At 41.0% G+C, this 15,827-nt stretch overlaps 1 protein-coding gene across 5 annotated transcripts in view; it reads left to right on the forward strand.

The window, feature by feature from the left end:
• The window catches only part of pde4dip (phosphodiesterase 4D interacting protein), a 564,002-nt gene that overhangs the window by 80,404 nt on the left and 467,771 nt on the right, over nucleotides 1–15,827 (forward strand). For all 5 annotated transcript variants that reach the window (XM_069938250.1, XM_069938253.1, XM_069938249.1 and 2 more), the window contains exon 3: nucleotides 3,667–3,734. In XM_069938250.1, the coding sequence (XP_069794351.1) occupies nucleotides 3,667–3,734 (68 nt within the window). The remainder of the gene's footprint in view (nucleotides 1–3,666; nucleotides 3,735–15,827) is intronic.

A 15,827-nucleotide genomic window follows, 5' to 3' on the forward strand; every position in this document is an offset into this window, starting at 1 on the left:
CATCCGGTTAGGTAATTTATCTACAATGTTTACCATATTCTGATATATGTCAAGCTCTCCAAAATGGCCAATCTCTGTCATGATGTTGCAACATCCTCTTAGAAAGAGCATAAGCTTGTAAACCATTCATGACCTCTGGTCTTATTGATGATCATGAAAGAGCCTTTTTTATATAAGCTCTAGAAATTCTGTGCTTGTCTCTAATAACCTTTTAGACCTTGTGAATCCTTGATTCGGAGTTATATGGTTACAACTCTTTACAAGTTCCCTTGGTTATCCACACGTGAACTGAAGCAAATACTCTAAACAATCCTCCAAGTTGTGACTTTTAATTTCAATGCCGCATTCAAAACTTTTCATAAACCCATGAAATTGAAGTGGGTCACCATCAAAGATTAGAATTTTTATCTTGCAAGAGAAGAGCGTGTCTGTAACTGAATTAACAATGGAGCCATTTCATCCTGTCTTGTCATGCTTAGGTTTATGTTACTTTGTCCACCTGGATTTCTGCTTCTATCCGGGATGCCTGGTATCACCCTATAAGAGATGGCATTTGATTCCTATCTTTGTCCAATGTAGCTATCATTGGGGTTTGAGCTCTGGCTCCTTGGATCCATCTTGTTAATTCAGGATCTTGCTCATCTTGCATCTGCAGCAATGGCTCAGCCTGGTTCAAGTCCAAGCCTGAATTGTGACTGTAGCACTGGCTCTGCTCCAAGTCTTAATCTGCTTAGTCTTTGACCAAACGCTTCTTGTGGTTCTGTCTCTGGCTCAGCCCTGTGCCTAGATCTGTCTATTTCAGGACCAAGCCCATGTGATGGCTGCAGCACTGGCTCTGCACCGTCTTAATCTGCTTAGTCCTTAGCCAAGTGCTTCTTGTTGTTCTAGCACTGGTTCTATTTTATACCTTAAACCTATCTGTTTCAAGACTAGCCCTGGCTGTTAGCTTTGGTATTTAATAGTTTTCTTTCTTGGAGTTATTCTTCAAAACTTTATGTTTTCAATAATTTACTTAGAGCACCAGATACCATTGAACTTTCCATTACCCGTGACCTTGCCTCATTAGCAACAATTTCTTTGTCCAGTTCATGTTTCTTCTTTTTTTTTAGTTCTATTTCCCCCATTTTTAGCTGCTCCTCTTGCAGCAGCCATGTCCGTCTTATCTGTTCCTCCTTATATTCTAAGTTCAATTCAAGCTGAAGCATTTTCCTTTTCACATTAAAAGCTGTTGCATCTGTTTGAATCTTTAAACATGTAGATTCAACACTTGAAACTCTGGAGCTTGCTTTAGATTTCCTCCTGCAGCAAATATCTGACGCATTATTGTGTGATTTTATTATGTCCTGTACATCAGCTGATGATTCAATCTCTGACATTGTCTCCATTTTAGATTTTTCATCCTTCGCACCTCCATCTGTGGCATAGCTTCCGTCACTATTGAGAATTTGGTATTCAATTCTATTTATGGTTTTTGCAGTAATTCTGGGAGTGTTTTCTGTTTTCTTTATCTATGTCCTCCATCAATTTTGCTTGAAGAGTCTTTTTGTATCCCTTTGTCCCTTTGCCGCTTTAGCAATCCTATTACAAGCTCTGTTACTGTCATGTTCTCAACACATAGTTTCTTAGCAGCTGCAGCTGCTGTTTTTTTTCATTGAGTCATTTGTCCAACTCAGATATCAAACTTGCACAATAAATTTTCCAAAACAGTCCATGGGACAAGCGGCTCCAATTCCCCAAACCATGTTCTAATCTCTAAAAAAAACAGAAAGCTTACTGCTTCAACAATGGTTTGGATTGTTGTGTTTCTTCTTCAGAGCTGCTCTAACAGAGCCAAATCGATCCAGTCTTCTTCCAAGTTCAATTTTTAATTTTCTATTATTTTACAATCCATCCTTCTATTGAATATCAAGTCAATAATCCAAATTTTCTTTGATTTACAAGTCTTGCTTCCATTGAATAACGAGTCAATAACAACTTTTCTATTGACTAAGATGTAGCAACTGTCTTCCTTTATAGTGGCTTGGAGATCCTGGATTTTCCTTGTTTATGACCCGTTTTTCATAGAAGATCAATGACAAAGTCATATAGAGTTTTTATGACCTTATTTGGGTTATTACTTATCAACTTTGATACATGATTAACATGATGCTTTACAGATGCTTAATATATTTGTTATGAGCCCAAAGGACCCAAAAGCCCAGCAGCAATAGATATTTATCATGACAAATGTTTTTAATTATCTTTAAAAATGAAAACAGAATCAAACTTTAACTTATCATTATTAATTTAACTACCCAACTTAACCCCCTTCTAATTCTAAGTGCACATGTATGTAATGTGTGTGTAAATTTAAGAAAAGTTCTTTTGTTCACAGTTCAGTCTCACTTCTCATTCTTCCAAGTTCACTGGTTACAGGCAATTCTTATACAGTGCACAGAATTTAACATGTATAAAGTTCAGCAGGCTTTGGAGCTCGAAAGGTAAATGTTTACCACTCAGGAAGGTTCTTGTAGGTTTGCAGAGAGAGAGATCTGTTGTTCCAGGATTTCCACAACTGAGGTACCACTATTAGTCACCTCAATGTCTTGATGATGAAACATGCCCCATCAGAGTTCTCCAGATGATAACCTCTTTCTTTCAGGCTATCACAGAGTTCCTTTCTGTTCCCCTTATTCCAAGAGAAACATCAGACAGATAGCACTTCCAGCCATCCTGGAGCTTCTCCTGGCTGATACTGTTCAGTCTCTCCCTCTCTCTCTGGGATTCCAACTGCCAGCACATGTCCTTCTCTCTCTCACTTGCAAAATCCCCTCCTTCTCCAGCAAAAAATAGGAGTCAGTCGTCTGCTCCCATCTGTTGTTTTAGGTAAACAAACCTCTCAATGACCTCTGAGTGAGCACTTTGCACAGAGTTCGAAGGCCTTGCAAAAAGGTCCAACACAGACAACCTGACTCTTCCAAGACAATAACCTATTCATTTCATGACATCATTTCAATTAGCACCTACTTGTGAAATGTGCATAGCATTCTCCATAGTTTGTAAAGTCACTGAATATGAATTCTTCAGTATTTCAAATAAAATCTGTTTTAAAGTGTGTGTATGTATGATACTTTATGCGGTCAATAGAGTATCAGGTCTATACCAAAGACCTCCATCTTCACAGAATTCAGAAAAATTCAGAACTGGCTGTCTTATCTCAAAAACACACAAAAAGACATTGGTCTTCCAGGCTACAACCACAGAAAACAAACATCAGGCTGCTACAGGATGGCAGCTCTGGCTATATTAATGATTTTAACCTCTACAATGTGATTTTTGTTTCCATTGTGGAATTGCAAATGAGTAAATTGATAAAATATGATTAATCCCGAACACTACACCTGGGCAGTGAATTGGCAATCCATTTAGAATCTCCATAATGAGGAATATTTCTTGCGATGTGAAGATTATAATTCATTACTTACATAGCTTTATAAGTAACAGTCTTTTAGCTTTAGATGGCATATCAGAATGTTGCAGATTTACTGTTCAAAATTAATGCATGTATTGCATCCATATGAATTGCTTTCTTCCTGTATTACCAATATTTTTAATAATATATTTCCATATTTTGCATTATGTGCTTCATTTCAATTTCAACGGCATATCTTTTGTGTTTTCTTTTAGCTCTTCTGAAGGACTCAAAGGAGACCGGACTACCACTGCAGACACACACACTAAGAGAATTTGGAAAGGTAGGTTCACTCCATCTTTCATCAGATATTACAGGATAGTTATTTGTCCTGGTTTGGCATCCTTCTACAAATATTCATTTCCTTCAAATTGTATCTTAAATTATTCCACTGTTGGTTTTTAGCTACCTGAGGCTGAAGTCAATGCCAAATGTTTTATTACCATTTTGTGAGAGTCAAAGTACTTGCTGATATTTAACTTAATCTTTCACTAGTTTCTTCTGAGATAGAGTGTTTAAAATGAATGTGGAATGTGCAAATCCATCAAAATGTTAGTCATATTTTACAAGTAATTGAGGGAATATATAGATGATAAACAGTCATGTTTATTAAGAAATCAGGTAAAATACTAAATACGGAAAAAAACAAAAAAAATACAAATGACAACAGAGGTAACAATATCAATTAAAATGTAGCAGTTATCAATAATTCATGATTTCATTGTATCAGTTGTATTCCTTACATGCAGTTTTCCTAGTGCATGAAAAAGAGTTTAATTATCCCAAAGAAGATGAAGGTGAGTCGGTGTTATAATCTTGTCTCATGGAATACCTCATTGGGTTCTTGATCTTTTTAGATTACTCTCATTAGTCCTTCCACATGGCCTACTTTTATCTATGTGGCTTCTTTCAGAATTACATTATTTTTTTTATATCGTTCAACATTGTCTGGTATTAATGAAGTCACCTTAGATCTTAGAGGAGAAACAAGAGAAATTGTCTATTGGGAACTAAAAATTGTTATTTCTTCTCATCAAATCAAAGGCAATATCTGTTTTTTCAGTCACTGATATTTTCTGTTGGCATATACAAAATTTATTTTAAAATGTGTTCACAGTTTCTAATGCAAGTTCCATTGTAAAAATATCTTCTGGAGTAATTTTTCCTGGTAATTAAGATGCAAGAGGAATTTCTGTTCAAAGTGAGGGGATGAAAGTTCAGGGGTAATTCAGATGCAAGAGAAATTTCTGTTCAAAGTGAGGGGATGAAAGTTTAGGGATAATTAAGATGCAAGAGGAATTTCTGTTCAAAATGAGAGGATGAAAGTTCGGGGGTAATTTTTTTTTACACAAGGTAGGAGGAGTCTGAAATGTGTTGCCAGGAGTGTGGTGGAGGCTGGCATAATAGGGATATTTTAAAATACTCTTAGACTGGTGTGGTGGTACACCACTGGCCTACTGCAGGGGGCAACCTCTGTACCTTCAGGAGAGTAAAGGGGACAGGACTACACCTGGCCAGCTGTCAATCAGTTGACCTGAATGGATCAAGCCCCACCTGGTTGGGTGTCAATCACCCTCTAGGATATAAGCCTGCGCCAGCTCCCAAAGTCTCTCAGAGTTACTGCAGCTACAGCCAGCCTGGCTCTGTGGAAGTCTTTGTGGATTAAAGCCCGTTGTACAATTTTTACCTTGTGTGTGTCTGATTCTGTTCAACAGCGCACCACAACTGGCACGTAGATTAAAGAAAAATAGAGGGTTATAAGGTAAGGAAGACTTAATTTTTTGAGTAGGTTTATAATCAGTCGGCCTAATATTGTGGGTCAAATGGTTAATACTGTACTATAATATTCTATGTTCAATCGTCATGAGGTTAAAAAAAACTAATAAAAGAAGAAAATGAGGGTACTAAAGGAACATTGTTAAAATTAGAATAACAACAGGTTGGTGCATTGGGAAGGAAAGGTAATTCTAGGTTATGTGCTATTCCTGAGAACCCTAGAGATAATTCTGACATATTTTCATCTCCAAGCCTCACCTTTATAGTTTTTAGAGGAAGTATATCTTTCACTACCTTGATCCTTAGTTGTATTTTTATAGAAACCCCTGTGGGGCTTGGTACGACAATAACACAATCAACATATTTGCTGACGATACCATGGTAGTGGGTTGAATAAAGGAAGAGGTTGAGTCAGCGTTACAGGATAGAGATTGAAAACTTGGTTGAATAGTGCAACAACAACAACCTTTCACTAGATTCCACCAAAACTAAGGAGCTGATTGTTGACTTCAGGAAAGGAAAGCCATAGGTTTACAATCCAGGGATCATTGGGGGATCAGAGGAGGAGAGGGTAAGCAAATAGATTCTTAGGAGTCACTATCTCAGAGGATCTTTCCTGGACCCAACATCCAATGGCATCATGAAGAAAGCACGCCAGTACCTCTACTTCCTCAGGAGTTTGCGGAGGTTTGGTCAGACATCAGAAACCCTGGCAAATTTCAACAGAGGTGTGGTAGAAAGTGTGCTGACCAGCTACATCATAGTCTGGTATGGAAACAGCAATATCCCTGAGCATCAAGCCCTCCAAAAGGTAGTGGACACAGCCCAGGACATCACAGGTAAAATCCTCCCAACTATTGAGCATATCTACAGGGAGAGCTGCCATTGGAGATCAACAGCAATCATCAAAGACCCTCACCACCCAGCACACGCTCTGTTCTCGCTGCTGCCATCAGAAAAGAGGCATAGGTGCCACAAGACTTGCACCACTAGGTTTAGGAACAGCTGCTACCCCTCCACCACCAGACTCCTCAATGATAAACTCAATCAGGGACTCATTTAAGGACTCTTACTTGCGCACTTTATTTATTTTCTTTTTTGTTCTCTCTATATTGCACAGTCATTTTGTTTACAGTTCTTTATTTATATTTTACACCGTGTACAGTTTATTTTTTGCATAGTAATTCTGCCATGTTCTCAGGAAAAAGGAATTTCAGGGTTGTATGTGATGATATGTAGTTACTAAGACAATAAATCTAAAATCTGCTGGAGTTTAGCAATGTGAACTGCAGATCTGCACCATTCCACCCGTTAACCTTGAGATTCCTTGTTGCCAATAAATGAAAGTCTCGAAACAATGCTGTGAAGTTATTGGTTTCTTTTATAATAAAGCTGAAAATTAAATTAGGTAGATGTATTTCTAAGGATACTTTTGATTTTGAATATGTACAATATGAATAATTTCTGTTTAATATTTTGTTATTCTATATTATTAATTGTAATCTTTCCCCTGAATCACTGTTACTTTTTTCCCAACCCATATATGTTCCTTCCTCACATTTCAGAAAGATAGCAGGCCTCTTCAAAATACAGCACAACTCTGATGATCTGAAATCCTCAGTTATCAGAAAAATTTTTGGACCCGGAAGTGACATCAGTTTAGCTCTGAAAATCTTTTCAGATAATTGAGGATTTCAGAAAAATCAGAAATTCTCATTTATATTAAAAATTTTGAAGCTGAAATGTCGTCATTTCGGCTCTGAAAATTCCAAAATATGCCTACTTTTCTGTTCCTCAGTGTCCTGAGGCTATTGGGGCCTACAGTCTACACCAAATACAGTAATCACTTGCTTCCTAATTTTCTGACTTAGACCCAGAAAGATATTGTACTGTATTGCTAAAATTATTCATTTTAAAAGCAGGAACATTCTGCTACAACTGCACAAGGTGCTGTTGAGGCTTTACGGAGAACTGTGTATATTTCTGGTCTTCTTATTTTGGAAAGAATATAATGGGCTTGGAGACAGTGCAGAGGAGGTCACCAAGTTAATTCCAGAGATAAGAGGGGTTAGCCTATCAGAAAAGATTAAGGTATTTGGGACTATACTCACTAGAGTTTGGAAGAATAGGGAGCTATCTTATAGAAGCACATAAAATTATAAAAGGAATAACTAGGATTGTATCAAGAAGGAAATGTTTATATGTATTTTGGTCAATATGGTTCATAGTGTGAAAAATAAATTAAAAAATTTTTTTAAAATGGCTGTTTCCACTAGTGCAACAGGATGGAGAAATTGGGAAAATGAAACAAAGTCCTTCCAGGAAGCAAGATGGGCATAAGTGTTGTTGAAATAGCTGAGAGCCTGTGGTCTTGCCCTAAGATATTGATTGCTAACATATCTTCTGATGGAGTCAGCATTTGACCATGTGAAAGTGAGAGTAGTATGGAAATGAGCAGCAAAGATAATGAAATGGATTGCTCAATATATTCCTCATCAATCCCCATTGGCAATATTTTAACTGTCATTAATCTATTAAAATAATAAGTGAGTTCTGTTTCAAAATTTGTATTAAATTTTACAATAATACAAAAAGTAGAAGCCATATTTATCTAAATGTAAAGAGGTAAAATAAAAAAGGAAATACACAAAAGAAAGACATATAAACTAGATATCATAATAATCAAACAAAAAAGGAAATAATCAAATAATCATTTAATCAGTTATAATATGTGACTAATTGAAAAAGATAAAAAAAGTTGTTACTAGTCTATAAATTCTATCCCCTTCCCTTCCAAAGTTATTTCATAAATACATACAATTTCACTCCCATTTAAAAGAAACACAAACTCACAAGACAAGATCAAAATGATCTTGTAGATTATGAAAAAAATTAATAAAATGATCCCATAAACTTGAAAAGTTTATATCAGTTACATAGAGGAACATTGATTTTTTTTCCAAAGTTAGACATGCCATCATGTCATATACCATTGAAGTACGAGTAGGAGGGACAGCATCTTTCCCTCTCATCAATATTGATTGTCTAGCAATAAAGGAACCAAAATAAACTACATGGAATTGAAACACAGTTAATTTCAAATCAATTACTTTAGTTGAATCAAAAACTAAAGGATTAGGTATAAGATTTGCATTAAGAACTAAAGCTAAGGTGTGAAAGATATCTTCACAAATTTGGAAAGAAAGGGACAAGACCAAAACATATGTAATAAAATACCTTCTTCAGTCTTACATCTATCACTATTCGAAGAAATATTGGGATAAAATTTAGCTAATTCAACTTAATATAGGGCTAGTAATTAAAAATCTATGAAATCCAAAAAAAATTCTAAATTGAAATTAAATTCTCGAACAAAATTCTTTAACAACAAAATTATCAGTTAATTTGAAAGCAGAAAAAGATAATTGTGTTCCATATCAAAATAAGAGAATATTTTTAGTAGAATTAATTTCTAAATTAATCCAATTTGGAACATCCATTCCATCCTTAAAATGCATCCAAAAAATTATAATCTAATATTAGCTGCCCATTAATAAAATCTAAAATTAGGTAAAGCAAAACTTCCTTTCTTTTTAAGGTTTTGAAGGAAAATTTTATTAAGACAAAGATGCTTATATTTCCAAATATATGAGAAAATAATTGAGTCAGGTGAATACAAAAGGAACAGTTTAAAAAATTTACAAAAATTTAGGAAAATATTCATGTTAATAACATTAATTTGCCCAATTAAGAATATTGAAAGAGGAGACCACTGAGATAAAGACTTCTTAACATGATTCAATAAAGTAAGAAAATTCTCTTTTAACAAATTATTATAGTATTTGTAATAATAACACTTTTAAGTTAATTAAGTTGATTGTTTAGCTATTTTAAAAGGAAGGGTAGTATCTAAAGAAGAGTTCAATACAAGCAGCTCACTTTTCTGAAGATTTAATTTATTACCTGAAAATTGGCCAAATTCATGAAGCAATGACAAAATGGATGGAACTGAATGATCAGGATCTGAAATGTACAGCAAAAGATCATCCACATATAAAGAAACCTTATGAACACTTCTACTCCCTAAGATTCCAAAAATATCATCAGATTGGTGAAAGGCCACAGCTAATGGTTCTAACTTCAAATTGAATAACAAAGAGCTAAGAGGACAACCTTGCCTAGTTCCACAGTAAAGATTAAAAAGTTTGGATTTTAAAGAGTTGGTAAGGATTGAGGCAACAAGAGATAAATTTATCAATTTAATCCAATTGATAAATTTAGGGCCAAAATTAAATTTTCTAACACTTTAAATAAATAGTTCCATTCCACCCTGTTGAAGGTTTTTTTCAGCATCTAAGGAAATAACACACTCAAAAGATGAGACAGCAGGAAAATATAGAATATTAAACTATGAATAACGACCCTTAAAACCAGTTTGATTTTCAGAAATAATAAGAGGAATAATGTTTTCCAACCTACAGGCCAATATTTTAGACAAAATCTTAGCATCAGCATTCAAAAGAGAAATTGGCCTATATGAATTGTAGTGGCAGCTACCCTGCTACTGAAAAAAACACACATCCAGACAAGTTGAGCTCAGTGAGCAGAACATTAGTTTATTGCTGGCTGCTGGGCTGGACTTGTACTCCCAGCCCAGACCTGGCTGAGAACCGCGCTGGGGAGCGACGACGTCATTCAGGCATCATGTGGACCCCAGCATGGGCTTCTGAGCCCGGTGCTGAGAAGAAGGGGAAACCCCCGATGGCGCCATTTTGGCCAGCTGCCCCGCCACATGGATTACAAGCGGGGCCAGTTCGCCTGCCTAGTGGCATGCCGCCACACAGCCCTCCCCCCCAGAACCGGTGCCAATGTCCTTTTTAGCTGGGCGACCTTGCTTCTTGGGCTGGGCCACAATCACTGGTTCAGTGAGGTCGAGGTGAGCTGGCTTCAGCCTGTCCACAGTAAACAGCTCCCACCAGCCACCGATGTCCAGAGTGATTGTAGTCCCTGAATGCTGGATAACCTTGTACTGCCCCTCGTAAGGTCTCTTTAGAGGTGCCACGGGCAGGCCCCACCGAATAAAAACATACTCTGCGGAGAGCAGCTCGCTGGGGATGTAAGATGGCCATGTGCAGTGTCTGGGCAGCGATGATGGTGCAAAGGAGTCCAAGTGGGCCCGGAGGTGGGGAAGTAGCTTGTGCGGCAAATGTTGGGGGTTGTGAGGCGCGTTGATGAACTCACCGGGCAGTGCCAGTGGTGTGCCGTAGACCAGCTCAGCTGATGATGCCTGCAGATCCTCCTTGGGTGTGGACCAGATGCCCAGGAGCACCCAAGGCAGTTCGTCCACCCAGTCGGGACTGGTGAGTCGAGCCATAAGTGCCGACTTAAGGTGGTGGTTCTGACGCTCGACCAGCCCATTGGCCTGCGGGTGATAGGCCGTGGTGCAGTGTAGCTCTATCCCCAACCTGTTGGCGAGCTGTACCCAGAGCTTAGAGGTGAACTGGGTGCCCTGATCGCTGGTGAGGTGATTCAGAACGCCAAACCGGGCAACCCAACTGTGCAACAGTGCTTGGGAAAAGGAGTCCGTGGAGGTGTCCGGCATCAGGATTGCCTTGGGCCAACGAGTGGTGCGGTCTACCACCATGAACAGATAACAGTTGCCCCGGGAAACTGGTAAGGGCCTGACTATGTCCACGTGAATGTGGCTGATCCGTTCCTGGACATGCTCAAACTCTTGCACGGGCGCCCTGGCGTACCTGTGCAACTTGGACATCTGGCAATGGGTGCACGTTCTGGCCCAGCCCACAATCTGCTTCCATAGCCCATGCCAGATGAACCACTCTGCCACCATACAGACCGTGGGCCTGATGGACGGGTGCGAAAGGTCGTGAATGTGATCAAAGACTTGCCTGCGCCACTGCTAGGGAACCACTGGCCGTGGGGTGCCCATGGAGACATCACACAAGATGGTGCCTTCACCGCTAGGTGTCGGGCGGTCTCGGAACAACAGGCCCATGATGGCAGACCTAAAGGCTCGCATCTCCTCGTCAGACTTCTGGTCCCAGGCAAGCTAGTCGAAATCGAGGCTGGGTGTCAGCACGCAGATGGCCAGTCGTGAGAGTGCATCAGTGACCATGTTGTCCTTCCCCGCCTTGTGCCAAATATCAGTGGTAAACTCCGACATGAAGAAGAGGTGACGCTGCTGGTGGGCTGACCAGGGATCCTTTGCCATCGCAAGCACCTGAGTGAGGGCTTTATGGTCAGTGAAGATGGTAAAAGTCCTCCCCTCCAAGAAATAGTGGAAATGCCGCACCACTGGGTACATGCCCAGTAACGCACGGCAGAAGGCGCTATACTTGCACTCTGGTGGGTGGAGAAGCCGGCTGAAGAATGCCAGCCGCTTCCATCGTCCATTCACCTGCTTCTCCAGGATGACGCCGATGGCTGTGGCACAGGCATCGACGGAGAGCGCCATATGCAAGTCGGTGTGCGGGTTGATGAGCATGGTGGCCTTTGCGAGGTTGTCCTTGGTGGCCTCGAATGCACTGCAGGCCTCTGGGGTCCAGGTGAGTGTTTTGTGCTTGGATGTGATGAGGGCGAATAGTGGCTACATGATGCACGTGGCTCCTGGGATGAATCGGTCATAGAAGTTGACCATACCCGCAAACTCCTGCAGCTCCTTGAGGTTGTCTGGGCGTGGGAACTCCTTGATAGCTGCGACCTTCGTAGTGGCGGGCATGGCTCCTTCGGACATGATGGTATGGCCCAGGAAGTGCATGGACTATTTTCTGAACTGGCACTTGGCTGGGTTGATGGTGAGGCCAAAGTCGGCCAGCTGGGAGAAGAGGGTGCACAGGTGGGCCTTGTGTTGTGCCCAATCCCTGCTGGCAATGAGGATGTCATCCAAATAAATGAAGATGAAATCCAGGTCCCTGCCCACTGAGTCCATGAGGTGCTAGAAGGTCTGAGTGGTGTTCTTTAGCCAGAACGGCATGCGAAGGAATTCGAACAAACCAAAGTGGGTGATGATGGCCATCTTGGGTATGTCCTCAGGGTGCACCAGGATTTGAGTCATTGATACCCATGCATCAGGTCAACCTTGGAGAAAACCCTCGCACCATGCAGGTTGGCCGTAAAGTCCTGGATGTGAGGGATGGGGTAACGGTCAGGAACGGTTACCTCATTGAGCTGTCAATAGTCTCCGCAGGGGCGTCAGCCGCCAGAGGCTTTTGGGACCAGGTTGAGTGGTGAGGCCCACAGGCTGTCGGAGCGCCGAATGGTCCCCAGCTCCAGCAGATGCGAAAACTCTTCCTTCGCCACCTGGAGCTTGTCAAGCGAGAGCTGATGTGCCTTGGCATGAACCGGTGCACCCTGGGTGGGGATGTGGTGGAACACCCCATGGCGTGGTGAGGCAGCAGAGAACTGTGGCTTGAGGAGGGCCGGGAAACTTTCCAGGATTCACTGGAACTCGTCTCTGGGCGTGCTTATCATGGCCATCTGCGGCTGCTCTGTGTGGGAGGCATCAAGGTGAATGGCCTGGAAAGACCGGGCATCTACCAGGTGCCTAACCTTGAATTTCCACCAGGAGGCTGTGGGCAAGGTTGAATTTGGCACCCAGGATGGTGGTTGAAAGGGACGAGATGGTAAACCGCCACGAGAACTTTCACCGTTCGATCTGGAAATGGTCTGTCTTGTTCCCATATGTCCGGATCTCTGTTGCGTTGGCCACATGGAGGGGAGGGCCTCGAGGTCGGTTCCTGGACTCAATGACCGTGGCCGGGATGACACTGATCTGGGCCCCAGTGTTGACAAGGAAGCGCTGGCCGCTGACTGAGTCCCGCAGGTAGAGGAGGCTGTGTCCTTGGCCAGCTGCTGCAGCCATTAATAGTGGCCGGTCTGCTTGTTTCCCTGGAATGAGCAGAGCTGATGATACTTCCGAGCCTTGGCTCCCCAGCGCTGGTGGTAGAAGCAGAGGCCTGGAGCAGATGCCGTGCCCCTGGTTATGCTCTTGGTGGCCCCTGCAGGGGCCGAGTGTTCTACCGCAGTGCTAGGGCAAGCTTGGCGTGGTCATGCCCATGCCTCGTGACCTGCTGGACCGCCAAGCCCTCCGGGAATCGCTCAAGCCATAGCACTTGGGCCTTCTGAGAAACCTTCCTCGGGTTGGTAAAGCTCTCTTGGGCCAGTAACGGCCGGATGTCGTCGGGCAGATGGTCGAGGAAAATTCACTCAAAGAGTGGGCAGTTGGTGTGATCACCCGTGAGCGTGAGCATCTCGTCCATCAGCTCCACCGGGGACCTGTCCCCCAAGGCGTCAAGGTGCAGCATCCGAGTGGCATGCTGACATCTGGATAGTCTGATGGATCTGGTGAGCACTCGCTTGGTGGTCCTATATTTGTCTTCGGCAGGTGGGTGCTGAACGAGGTGCAGCACATGTTTGGCGGTGGCCTGGTCCAGGGCGGTGACCACATGGTAGATTTTGGTCGTGTTGGATGAAATCTAGTGGAGATGAAACTGAGCCTCCAGTTGGCCAAACCAGCTCCTGAAACCAGAAGTCAGGCAGCTTGACGGCTATAGCACTGATCCCAAGTTCGCTCATGTTGGGTTCAAAGAAGTTTGAACCAGTGGGGGTCACCAATTGTAGTGGCAGCTACCCTGCTACTGAAAGAACACACAACCAGATGGGTTGAGCTCAGTGAGCAGAACACTGGTTTATTGCTGGCTGCCAGGCTGAACTTATACTCCCAGCCCAGACCTGGCTGAGAACCGCGCTGGAGGTGCGATGTCACTCAGGCATCATGTGGTCCCCTAGCGCGGGGTTCTGAGCCTGGTGCTGAGAAGGGGAAACCCCCGATGGCGCCATTTTGGCCTGCTTCCCCACCATGTGGATTACAAGCGTAGCTGGTTCGCCTGCCTAGTGGCATGCCACCACAAGATCTTTATTCTTTTTGGGAATAAGTTAATTTGAAGCTTCATTTAAAGTAGCAGGTAATTTCCCAATAATAAAAAAATTCAGAAAAAAACTGCATCTAAATAGGGAGCCAATGATTGAGAAAAAGTTTTGTAAAACTCAGCTGGGAGGCTATCAGGAACAGGAACTTTGCCAGATTGTAAAGAGTTCATTACTATAATTATCTCCTCAGAAGGGACAGGCTTTTCTAATACTCTGGTTTTCTAAAGAGAACGAAGAAACAGTCAAATTATCAAAAAGATTCTCAATAAGAATTGAATAGAAGATTCTGATTTATGAAGATTGGAGTAAAGATCAGTAGTAATAATCCCATTATCGTTATGAATTTATGAAATAAGTTACTTAGCAGTATAACCTTTCAAATAACTAGCTTACAGTTTTCCTGCTTTATCACCATGGATATAAAATTTAGATTTACTTTACAAAAGTTGAGTCTGAATAGGATTCATAAGAAATAAGTCATATTTAATTTTTAGATTGACTCTTTTTTGATAAAGCTCAGGTTTCAAGGTCACAGCATACAGTTGATTTATGAGCTTCATTTGATTGACCAATTCATCTCTCTCCAAATTAGCTTTCTTTTTCACATTAGCCATAAATGAAATGATTTTACCTCTAACATAAGCTTTAAAAGAGCCCCATACTACCAAACCAGAGACCTCTGAAGATGAATTATTTTTTTAAAAAAGCAATTTTATTTTTTATAACTTCAAAAAAATCAGGATTAGACAATAAAATAGGATTCAAACACCATTGTTTAGTAGCTCTAGGTAAATCTGGAATATTAATTGATAATACCACCAGAGAATGTACAGAGGTAAAAATGCTCTCATATTTACAAAAGTCAGTGAGTAGATGTAAGAGCCAAAATGTGTTATTTGTTTACTTACCTTGTTAGGTCAGCGTCCCGTTAGTTCTTGCAAGTGTTGGAAACGTCCGTGGGTTTGTTATGGCTTTCTGCAGCCATCTTTGTTATTGTGCATATGCGCAGTGCATTCATGTATTGGAGTGCCGGGTGGAGCGTGCGCAGTGTTCGGTTATTGGAGTGTTGTTTCGAGTATGTGTGGAAGTATATGATGCAAATTGTGAGCTTTAGGTCTTATATTAAAGACGGTGACATAGAGAAGGCTGAGTGAAATGCTCATAGCATTAGTTGACCGTTAGCATAAATGTTATTCTGCATTCACAGAGCTTTAGTGCAGATGTTATTAATAGTCATTTCAACAAAGGTTGAAGAAGATAATTTTCAGGTTTACGTGTTAAACAAAGAATTTAAATACATCTGGATTTGTATTGAAAATAATTGAAACACATCACTAGCATGTGTCTCACTTAGTCTTCAAGCAACTATTTAATGGATTGATGTTTCTATATTTAGTCAATTAAAGATTATTGTTTGGAACTGAAAATTGAAGGTTAGAAGATAACAAAAGAAATTATTTGTGCTTTGGTTTGATACTGAAAGTTTTACATCAGCCATCTTGGAAATGCCTCGAGTTGGGGGCAGTTTGTAATTCACATCCATCCGCTATGAGTATTGGCCAGAGAGGGATTTAAAGTTTCTAATCTAATAGCAAAGTCCCTTATAATCACATTAGTGAAGCCGATTCTCGAAAATCAGCTATATTATTGA

The sequence above is a fragment of the Narcine bancroftii genome, chromosome 5 (genome assembly GCF_036971445.1).
Source record: "Narcine bancroftii isolate sNarBan1 chromosome 5, sNarBan1.hap1, whole genome shotgun sequence".
In the NCBI taxonomy this organism is placed as follows: domain Eukaryota; kingdom Metazoa; phylum Chordata; class Chondrichthyes; order Torpediniformes; family Narcinidae; genus Narcine; species Narcine bancroftii.